This window comes from Emiliania huxleyi, assembly GCF_000372725.1.
Source record: "Emiliania huxleyi CCMP1516 chromosome Unknown EMIHUscaffold_213, whole genome shotgun sequence".
NCBI lineage: Eukaryota > Haptophyta > Isochrysidales > Noelaerhabdaceae > Emiliania > Emiliania huxleyi.
The window spans coordinates 46,581-57,528 of record NW_005200478.1 but is presented as its reverse complement, the minus strand read 5'-3'; the positions used below and the strand labels follow the sequence as shown (position 1 = coordinate 57,528).

At 66.3% G+C, this 10,948-nt stretch overlaps 3 protein-coding genes across 3 annotated transcripts; 1 reads left to right on the top strand and 2 right to left on the bottom strand.

The window, feature by feature from the left end:
• Positions 1 to 1,641: 1,641 nt before the first annotated feature.
• Positions 1,642 to 3,686, top strand: EMIHUDRAFT_235054 (hypothetical protein; the record flags this gene model as incomplete). Its single annotated transcript, XM_005780503.1, has 3 exons — positions 1,642 to 2,289; positions 2,759 to 2,865; positions 3,086 to 3,686. 3 exons carry the CDS (start codon positions 1,642 to 1,644, stop codon positions 3,684 to 3,686), a joined length of 1,356 nt encoding a protein of 451 aa, XP_005780560.1.
• A 3,503-nt stretch (positions 3,687 to 7,189) lies between these two features.
• EMIHUDRAFT_114288 (hypothetical protein) lies at positions 7,190 to 7,711 on the bottom strand (the record flags this gene model as incomplete). Its single annotated transcript, XM_005780502.1, has 1 exon — positions 7,190 to 7,711. One exon carries the CDS (start codon positions 7,709 to 7,711, stop codon positions 7,190 to 7,192), a length of 522 nt encoding a protein of 173 aa, XP_005780559.1.
• Positions 7,712 to 8,888: 1,177 nt separating this feature from the next.
• EMIHUDRAFT_73171 (hypothetical protein) lies at positions 8,889 to 9,910 on the bottom strand (the record flags this gene model as incomplete). Its single annotated transcript, XM_005780501.1, has 2 exons — positions 8,889 to 9,684; positions 9,777 to 9,910. The coding sequence occupies 2 exons, from the start codon at positions 9,908 to 9,910 to the stop codon at positions 8,889 to 8,891; spliced, it is 930 nt and encodes a 309-aa protein (XP_005780558.1).
• Between the last annotated feature and the right edge of the window lie 1,038 nt (positions 9,911 to 10,948).

Here is a 10,948-nt window from a genome sequence, read left to right as displayed (position 1 = left end):
GGGGGGGATGCGGGAGATCGCCGGGCGAGCCGCCTGGCTTCGGCGTGGAGGGCGGAGAGAACCTGCACGGTGGCGCGGGGTGCTGATAAGAAAGGAGAGAGAGGGAGGGGGCAAGGCGGGGGCGAGGCGGGTGGGCGGCACGTCGGCGACGGAGAGGAGGGCGTCGGCGGCAGCGCTGTCTCCCGCCACACTCGCTGCGTGGTCTCGTTGAGCCCGAGCGCCGCAGCGCGCACCTCGATCTCGTCGTCGGCCGCCGAGTCGGCCGCCGCCGCCTCGGACCCCTCTGGGTGGGTGCGGTGCCGCTTGGGCGAGAGCGGCGGGCTGCAGGTCGGCGAGGGAGAGCGCGGTGTCGGAGGTAGGCTGCCCTCTGCACGCGCGGCGGCCTGCATGGCGCCGAGCACTGCTCCCGTCTCGAGCCATGAGTACGAAGAGGACGGGCCGGCGCCGGAGCCAAGCGCGCCGCTCCCGCCACTCCCGCTGCCGCTGCCGCTCCCGCCACACCCGCTGCTCCCGCTGCCGCCGCCGCCGCCGCCGCTGCCGCCGCCGCCACAGCTGCCTCCGCCGCCGTAGACGCCATGGCTGCCTCCGCCGCTCGATCCGCTTGGACCACTGCTGCTGCCCCCTCCACCCAGGCCGCCGCCGCAAACGGGCGACCACCGCTCGCGCTGGTGCTGCCCAATCATTGCTGGTACTGGTGCTGCCCAGCGGCGGGAAGGGGGCTGCATTCGCTCCTCATCCGCCATGAGAGCGCAGGGCTAGAGCAAGAAAAAGCGTCGCGCAGGTGACACGCTGGCAAGCGGTGGGGATCCCTCTCGAGTCGCTCGGGACGGAGGGCTTCCCTGCGCTAGCCGCCTGTCATGGGTGCGGCGGCAAATTTCGCACACTGTTCCACGTGAAGCCGGAAGACGGACCGGCGGCTACGAAGGTGGCTGAGGAGCAACCCTTTTCCTGGCTCACAAGCTGAAGATGTTCACGGGCCCCCACTCTCCCGTATGGGGAGCCCCGGGTACTCTTTAGCTGTACTCGTCTAGGCAGGGGTTGGCTGAGGAGGTGGTCAGCGCCATCCTGGAACGGATTTCTGGCTGCGCTTGGAGCACTCCAGGAGTGCAGTTGGCAGCCTCACATCCAGCCAGAAAGAGAACGACTGGAGAACGAAATTCTCGATCGCCTCGAGAACGATGACTTCCCCATGGATCCATGCCATGGTGCACATGGACTTCCCTCGGCTCGGTTCCGACTCTCTCTGGCTTCGGCTAGAGTTGACAAGCTGCCGAGCCTAAGCCACTAGGTGTGCTAGATTTCTGGTTGGTTGGCTCCTAAAACTCTCTCTCTCTCTCTCTCTGCTCTCTCACATCCTCATCCAGCACGCAGCAGGCCGGCGGGACCGGCCGGGAGCTATGTATGAAGCACCCCAGGCTGTTTTCTTTCTTTACCCAAGTGTTGACTTCTTCTACTCCCTCAGTAGCTGCAGATTGTTGCAGCCAAAGAAGAAAAAGAAAGAAAACAGACAACCCAAGGGAGGGATGGGAGGACGGCACGCCGCCACCACACAGGGATTTTAATTGTTGCAGGCACTCACACCTGCACAACGATTTCTTTGTCCTGTGGCCCCGCGCGAACAACATATTCAGCGAGCGGCATATGTGGATCGCGCGGTGGCCGCTCGTCTTTGCATTTGCGGCGCTAGCCAGCGCTGCGCCCGTCGGCAAGAGCCACTACGGCATCGTCTTTGACGCCGGCAGCTCGGGCACCCGCATACACGTGTACACCTGGCGGACCGGCGGTGGCGGGCCAAAGGACGCGTTTGACCTCGTTTCGGACGAGCTGCTCAAGATCAAGCCGGGCCTCTCCGCGTACAAGGACCGCCCGTCCGAGGCCGGCGCCTCGCTGGAGCCACTGCTGGCCTTTGCGAGGAGCAAGATCCCGGCGGAGCTCATCGCGAGCACGCCAATGTTCCTGATGGCGACGGCGGGCCTGCGGCTGGTCGGCGAGGCGACCAAGGACGCGATCCTGGCGTCAGTGTGCGGCTACCTGGGGTCGACGGGCTTCCTCTTTCGGTGCGAGTGGGCCACGCTCCTCGACGGGCGTGACGAGGGCCTGTACGGCTGGGTGACAGTCAACTACCTGCTCGACGCGCTCTACCCGGGAGGAGCCCAGCCGGCTGGCACGATCGACCTGGGCGGCGGGTCGGTGCAGATCGTCTTCCCGACGCCAGCCGTCGCGCCCTCCTCCGCCCCGGCCGAGCTCTCGCAGCGCCTCGACTTTGGTGGCCGGTCGCACGCTCTGCACGTGCGGCAGAGAGAGGGCAGAGAGAGGGCAGAGAGAGGGCAGAGAGAGGGCCGAGAGAGGCCCCTCCCGTCTCGAGCAGCCAGCTGGGGAGGGTCGTAGCCCCCCCGTCTCCCTCGCTGCAGGTCAAGTCGCACCTCGGGCTCGGACTCGACTCTGCGCGCACCTCCCTGCTCGACCTCGTGGCTCAGCGGCCGGGCGAGATCTAGCCGAGATCTGGCCGAGATCTAGCCGAGATCTAGCCGAGATCTGGCCGAGATCTGGCCGAGATCTGGCCGAGATCTAGCCGAGATCGACCTCGTGGTTCAGCGGCCCGGCGGGTCTCTCCCGAGCCTTCCCTCGCTCCTCTCCCGGACCCTTCCTGCAGGCGAGCCGCACCCGTGCCTGCCCATCGGCGCATCGGCGCGACGCGCAGAGGGGAGGAGCGGCGCGGGCGAGGCGCGTCCTCACATGCCCCGCTGCGAGTGGGCAGGTGACGCACAAGGGGAGCGTGGTCCAGGGGGCGGGAGACTACCGGCGGTGCAAGAAGCTGACCAAGCGGCTCTTCGGCGTCGAGGCGTGCTCCTACGGAGAGGGCATGTGCTCCTTCGGAGGCGCGTCCCAGCGGGCACCGCCGTGACACCGCCGTGACACCGCCGTGACACCGCCGTGACACCGCCGGTGACACCGCCGTGACACCGCCGGTGACACCGCCGGTGACACCGCCGGTGACACCGCCGTGACGCCGTGACACCGCCGGTGACACCGCCGGTGACACCGCCGGTGACACCGCCGTGACGCCGTGACAGCGCCGTGACAGCCCGACGCCACGTCCGCCAGGCGTCTACCAGCCGCCCCTCCCGAAGCGCTTCTACGGCCGCCTCGCGCATGCCAGACCGGACCGCCAGGTGCCAACAGCCTCTCTTTACACCACCGAGCTGCGAACAGGCTTCTCGTACATGTTCGACCGCACCGCCGCCATCGGCCTGCTTGACCAGAAGCCTGTCACGTTCGGCGCCGCGGAGATGAGCCGCGACGACATCGAGCGAGCCGCGAAGGCCGTCTGCTCGCTCGACCAGGCGGGCGCGGCCGCGCGGTTCGCGGCGACCAACGACGCCGCAAAGGCGGCCAACTTTTGCGGGGACACTGTCTACATCGCGGCGCTGCTCGACGCGCTCGGCTTCGACGAGCGGTCGACCATGACGATGACCAACAAGATCAAGGACGTTGAGCTCGTCTGGACGCTCGGTGCGATGCTCGCCCAGTCCTCCGCCCTCGCGAGCGGCGCCTCCGGCAGCCACTTTGGCGCCCTGAGCTGGCTGGCGCTCGCGGCCACTCTCGCGGGGCTGTGGTACTTTTGCCTCGGCCCAGGCTCGAGGCCTTCCGGGCCGCCGCGCCTGTACAACAGGCCGCCTCCCTAGGCACCGACCATTCTCTTGCGCACAGTGTCCGCGCTGTGGTGTCGCGTCTGCCGTACTCGAGCGCCGTTGCCCGTGTCAGCCGCCCTCTCCTCACCCTCTCTCTGTCTCCTGTGTCTGGCGCTCCGAACCCTGAGGATCGGCCAAAAGCAAACACGAGCGCAGCCGAAGGTGATGCAGTGTCGTGTCTGGCTTCAAAGTAATTCGCGTAGATGAGTCGCATCCAAACATCTGCCAACAGGACCGTTGCAATTTGAAGACTCGCCACGAAGAACACATCGTGCGTCCCACGACTCCGCTTGCACCTTGCAGTCAGCTGGCGTCTCGATGCAGGCGGCCGGAGCCGCTACAGGTGGGGCCAAGACAGGAGCCGACACGGTTAAGGAGGCCGGAGGACGTTTTGCCGCTTTTCTGGATGTGGCTGGGAAGGTGGTCGTCGCCACTGGGAAAGGGTTGATCACCGGGCTGCCGCTCGGCCCGCCAGGTGCAGTCATCGCAGGCATCCAGGCTGGTGTGTCGGAGGCTTCCAAACACTCTGAGGCTGTCCAAAGGGCTCTGTTCGACCAGATGATCGCTGATAGCGACTCCAGTGACGAGGAGGAGTTTGTTGATGAGTCTGGGAATGTGTCGAGGAGTCGTTCCATCGACGTCTCTGGCCTAAAGACGGCAACACCTGCGATGGCCAAGGCAGCCAGAGCCCCTGCCGCACCCGCCCCTCGTGGCATCGGCTCGGCTGCCCAAGGGGCGGCAGGCGGGCCGGTGTGCGGGGCTGGGAACCACCAGGCAGGCCCGACAGGCTCTTACCAACCGAGCCCAGGAGGTAGCTTTCCGGGAGGCGCAGGAGGGGCCAGTGCTGGGGCTGGTGCCGCTTACATGGGGGGGCAAGGAGTTCCTCCGACGGGCATGGGCGGCGGCGCGGGAGCTCTTCCATACGGGAGTCCACCGGGTGCGTCATGCTACCCCGGAACAGGGGTCTCCTACCCCGGAGGGGCACCTTCGAATGCGGGTTACCACCCAGGAGCGGCTGCGGGCTTCTCGGGAAGCTACTCCGGAGGAGCCCACATGCAGCCTGGAGGGGCCATCTGCGGCGCAGCCTCTCCGTACCCCTACCCCGGCGAGGCGTTGCATCAGCAGCAGATGTGGCTTCAGCGACAGGTGGACGATCTGTCCACCCCCAGCCAACGGCATGGTCGCGGGGGCAAGTCTTACTCGCCTGAGACGCAAATGGAGAGGCACAGGCAGGAGGCAGACCGGCTGGCTTCCATGATCGAAGGCCACCGACTCAGCGAGGAGCGGGGCAAGCTGGGCGACGCGGCAAAACAGGTGCTCGGGCAGCAGAGGCAGCAGGCGGAGAGGCAGCTCGAGGAGCTGCGCATCCTCATGGAGCGGCTGACATTGCGCATCGAAATGGACAAGGCGCGGGACGAGGCTGCCAAGGCTGAGCTCGAGAAGCTGCTGATCCAGGTGCGGGTGGCCAACTGCGGCCACAACCTCATGGCGAGCTACTACCGCATCATGGACCGCGTCGTCGTCCTCTTCATCGTGGCGATCAACGCCACCGTGGGTGGTGTTCTCTTCGCCGCAGATGGCGACGAGGTCGAAGACTATGGGAGCTCCGTCTCATACGCGCTCAACATGTCGGGCGCCGCCCTCGCGCTCGCGGCAGCCGTGCTCACAGCCGCCAGAGGGGCGCTGTTGCTCGAGGCCCTTAGCGAGCGGCACCGCCACGCCGCCGTGGTCTTTGGCAAACTTTGGGTCCGCACAGTGGACTACACAACGCTGCTCGCCATCCCCTACCGGCGGCCCGGCGCAAAAGTGGACGGATTTGCGGGCGGCTGCAAGACCGACGACTGGTGCGACTGGCACCACGAGTACCTCGACGCCACCGAGCAGTCGCCGCAGCTGTCGAACTGCGTCTACCAGGCGGTCAAGCTCTATGGGCACTGCACCTTCCTCTTCATCCTGTCGGGCGGCTTTGTCGGCTTCCCCGCCCGGCACGTGTGGTCCCAGTGGACGGACGAGGTCACCGCAGGCGCCCGCGAGTTTGACGAGCCACTGGCGCCGACGGGGGCGGGCGGCGTGACAGAGGAGGCCTTGGTCGAACTGCTTGCGGCCGGGCCTGTCAAGCTGCGCGAGCTCACCGCACATTTCCACATTGACGCGTCAAAGACAACGAGAAAGGAGAGGGCGGAGATGGTCAAGACCATCTCCAGGGTCGCGTACACTGAGGAGGACAAGGTTCGCGGCGGGGGCAAGCTCATCAAGCTGAGGAAGGAGGCGCGCGCCAGATATAGGGTGGGTACCTAACTCGCTGCCGACTGAGTGGATGGAATCCCGAGGCTAGCGCCGCCGGCTCTCTTGCGCCACGCGTGAAGCGCGTCGCGACAGCTGCGAGGGGCGCGGGGCGAGTGAGAGCTGAACCAGCTGTCACATGCGCAGTCGAAAAGTTGGAGCCGTCTAGATGTGGAGGTGGATTGAAGAGGCACCGACTAGGGCAGCGAGAGGAATGTCACGTGTCAGGACCAGAATAGCGAGCATGTGGAGACATTTCAATGCACACGTACCTCTCGCGCACTCACGACTCACGACTCAGAACATACACAGGGAGACCCCGCGCGCCCCAGGCCCAGCCCTCACGCACGCACTGCGACACCACCTGGGGCGACCTCTCTGGGGCTGGGCGGGCGCGCGGACCCGCCCCCGCGTGTGGCTTCTCCGGTCGTACAAGTCCGTCTCCCACACAGCGCGCCCTCGACTCGTTGGAGTACCTGCACCTCGCATGGCTCACGCGGGGTGGCGTGTGCAGACACAGAGAGGGGGGAAGGGGGCTAGAGTACACGTACAGAGATGCAGCGGCGGGCTTGCGCGCCCGTCGGAGAGGGGCAGGGGCGCGGGGAGAGGGGAGGGGAAGGGGAAGCTCCATCCATACGGCATGTACGCGCGACCGCGCGCGCACACAGTCCTCGGCGCCCTGTTCAGTGTTCAGTGTCAGCTGTCAGTGTTCTCCTCGGCCCCTGCCTCTCGGTGTCTCGCGCTCCGCGCACACGCCACACCGCAGTCGCTGCCTCGCGCATGCTCCATGCACCGCCAAAAATACTCTATTTGTGAAGTGAAACAACTTCGCGGACCGGACGACTTGGTATACACGTGCTAAGCTGGAGACCCACGCCACGCACAGCTTCTGGTTCTGCTCTGCAGGCGTGCGACCACCGCAACACCCGGTAGAAAGTGACAGGCTGTGTCGAACGGAGCGAGCGCGCACCGCGACGTCCGGCGGCACTCTTGCCCACTACTGAAAGACGCCGCAGTTCCGCAAACGCCCCCATGTTTCACCACACTCAGCGCACTGCGTGTGCCCAGGTGTGTAAGCCAACGGTGCCGACTCCCTCCTGCGCTGCGTGACCCAATCTGACCCCACGCCGCATTCTCTTTTGACTAGTGCCCCTGCCTGGGCAGCAAAGGTCTTGGCACTCCTGCGACTGGTGCTGACTGACGTGCTTCGGTCCTCAGACGTTGACAATGAGCAGCGTCGACGTCCACGACGGGATGCTCATCAGCGAGGCGACATGCAGCTTGGAGCTCTCGACCGCCGCCTCTCGGCTGCCAAGCACGTCAGGCCATTGCAGCTCGCCCGGTGCAACCATCGGATCTGCCCCATCTTGGCGGAGCTCGATGCGACACGGCGAGCTATCGGTTGCGTCGTGCTGGACCAGCCGGTAGGCACTTGGCGCAAGCTTGGCCCTCCACAGCGCGCGGCCGAGTGCACTGGCCGCCACCGCGACGACGAGCCCGGCTAGGACAAGGTCCTCAGCCCAAGCCGTCACGCCGGCCTCGGCGGCATCAGCGAGCCACGCGTACTCGGAGTCTGGATCGAACCAGGAGCACGGGCCCGCCGTTCCGTCAGGCGCGGCCTGAACGGAGCTCGGCCCGCCCGAGAGAGCGAAGCGAAGCGAGCGGAGCGCTGCGCCGCCCGCTGACGACACGGCGAGGAGCCGTGCGCCGTTGCTGTAGGCGAGGGTCGTGGTCATGTATTGCAGCGCACCGACAGTCACGAATAGGAATTCCTAGAGCTTCCACACGACAAACACGCCGTCCATAAAACAAAAAAAAACGCAAACAAATATACACGGCGCGGGACGCTGTGCTGCCTGCGACGGATAGAGCCGCCCCACGGGTGCCCAAGCCACCTTGTGTGCTTGCGCGCGTCAGCCCGCCGGAAGCGGTCCCCTCGCCCCTCGGATGTCCTCCATGTCCATGTCCATGTCCATGTCCATGTTCATCTGAGAGAGAGAGAGTTCTCCTTCATGTTCATGTCCATGTCCATGTGTATGTGTGTGTGTGTGTGGGGGGGGGGGGGTTGGAATACGGCGGTGATACACCCCTTGACAGCACACAGCGCCTCACGGCGTGGGCACTCGAGGTGGCCCAGGGGGAGCATTCTCCCGCCCTCGCAGGACTAGGGGCCGCGCCGGCTACTCGCTCGTCGTTTGCGGAGGCAGGACGTCAGGTGCGTCCACCTGCCACGCCTCCGCCCCACCAGCACCACACTCATGTGTCATGAATGCAGCCGCCAGCCCCATCCGCGCTCGGTAACGTCCTCTGATATCTCTGCCCCTCCCCCCCGCTCTTTAAATAAATAAATACAAACGGACACCTCTACTACGCTCCGGCCTCCCCGCTGCGGCGCTCTTCCGACAACTTCCGTCCGGCAACACAACTACTGAAAACAAATAAAACGCTAAACGGGCATGCGCGCGGCTCCGCGCGGTGGCCGGTGCGCGCTGGGCCCCTGGGGCCAGCGATTTTTTTCGTTTTACGGTCTCTTGGGACTCGCACTCGGCCGGCGCGGGCGGCGGCGGCGGCGGCGGCGGCGGCGGCGGCGGCGGGGGGGGTCGCTGCGTCGCGCTCTCCGGAGACTCTCCGCCGAGCCCGACCCGCGAACGCCGCGCCGTCCGCGGGCGGCGCGTCGCGGGGCCCGGGGCGCGCTCGGGGCCGTCGCGCACGCGGTGTGCTGGCCGGCGGCGGCGCGGAATCGGGCTTCCTCACACTCAGACAAAAGATAATAACACTTTGAGTTGATAACGTAGCTCAAAAAAGTGTAGAAACACACGCGGACACGCTCGCGCGGCCGGCGGCCCGGCGCGGCCAGCCGGGAGCCGCGAAAGTTATAACAGAACCGCTCCCCTCCGGCGCGCCCGGGCGCCCTCAGAAGACGACGGTGTCGAGCATGGTGCCGAGGCAGTGGACGATGTTTGCGCTCATCAGCTTGACGACGGACTCCTCGATTCGCCGCTTGGCGTCCACCTTTCCGACGGTGGCGACGACGAGCTGCTCGGCGGAGAGCTCGATCTCCTGCTTGACGGCCTTCTCGTACGCGGCGGAGAGCTCGGTCAGCTCGGTGACGCACTTGCGGTTCTCCTCCGAGTGCTTCTCGTAGTCGGAGACGCGCAGGCCGTCGGTCCAGTTCTTCTTGTGCAGGTTCATCAGCATCTGCTGCTCGAGCTCGTTCTTGCGGTACGAGAGGGCGATCGAGTAGTAGTGCCGGTTGAGCCCGTGGATGAGCGCCTGGATGGACGGCTTGTGCAGGTGTCCGATGTTGGACGTCGTCTGCCGCGGCTCCTGCCCCAGCATGATGAGCTGCGGGTTGATGGAGCGGAAGCAGTCGATCACGACCTTGCCCTTGACGGACTGGATCGGGTCCACCACCACCGCGACCGCGCGCTGGTTGAGCGCCTCGAAGCTCTGCTGCGTGTTGATGTCGACGCCCGACAGCCAGCACCCGAAGCCCGGGTGCGAGTGGTACCACCCCACGACCATCTCGGGCCGGCCCGTCTGCTTGAGCATGTCGAGCATCTTGGTCTGGAAGACCGGGTCGACCGCCTCGACGCTCACGCCGGTGCCGCTCTGCGGCATCGCAAACACGTCCACACACTTGACCGTGTAGTCGTCCACAAACTCGCCCAGCATCAGCCCCATCACCTCCATCGGCACGCCCGCGCGCCTGCGCCGGCCGCCGCGCGCACGGGTGAGCGGCGAGGGAGGGAGCGCCGGCGGCGCACGTGGGCGGGAGGGCGCGGAATCGGGGCGGCGCACCCGTGCTTGAGCATCTTGAGCAGCGCCATCGACGAGATGTAGACCATCTCGGCGGTGTCGACGACGGGAGCCTCGGGCGCGCCCGCGCCGCCCGCCGCCGCCTGCGTCTGGAACAGGCGCTGGATCCGGTCCATCGCGACGCCGCGGCTGCGAGTGCGCGCGCCTAGGAGCGGGGCGAGAGGAGGGGTGGCGAGGCGGGCTCGCACAGCGGGCAGGGGTGTCGGGGCGGCAGTGGCTGGCAGCGCCGTCTCGACTGGGCGCGTTTCTTTTTCTATTTACTTTTTTATTTCTTTTTGATTTCGCTTATAAATAGGACCGCCGCAAGCGGCGTGGTGTGGAGCGGTTGTGCATCCCTCCGGGGGCCCCTCTGCGCCGGGGAGGCGTTGTTGGAGGCTAGGACGCAAGCGTCCGTCGCACTTTTCAAACTCGGGGCCCTCTCCGCTACGCTCCGACCTCTGGGGGGGCGCGGGGGCCCCCGGAGGCACCGTGCGCCGCGCTGCAGTGCGGAAACGGGGCCCCGGCGCTCAGAGTCGCTCAGACAGAGCACCTACTTCCCGATCTAACCCGGTCTAACAGAGCACAGAGGGTAGATTTGGAGAGATCTCGAGGAGTACATACAGATAGACACCCTCCAATCATCAGTAACCTCCAACCTGATCGGTCGTACTGACCGTCTCCGACAGATCACTCCAGACAGACAGCAGACAGGCCGACGTCTGCACGCGGCCGGCCGGGCGAGAGGCTTGACACGATCCGACCCTGCGACCCTGACGCTGCTGCTCTAGCTATCAGACATGCACTGCTGACTGCTGCCACAATGTGCGACCTGTGCTGGCCCACTTGGCGGCCTTCCCCACCTCCGCTCCGCAGCTATGGCTGCTCTGGAAGAGCTCTGGCCAGAGCAGCCAGAGCTGCTTCCCGCGGAGGCGCTCTCGTGAGCATCGCCCGTGTCGAAGGGCATTCATGCAGCGGCGGCCGCGGACGCCACCGCGGCGTCTCGAGCCGGCTCGACAGCAGCAGCGGCGGCAGCGGCGGGTGGCGGCCGGCAGCAGCGCGGGCGCAGCCGGCAGCGGCCGCAGCAGGGAGAGAAGGGAAGCAGCAGCCACCGGACAATCATGAGGGAGCATCCCCCGCTCGCGAGGGCAACACCTGTCGGGAGCGCGCAGCTCGAG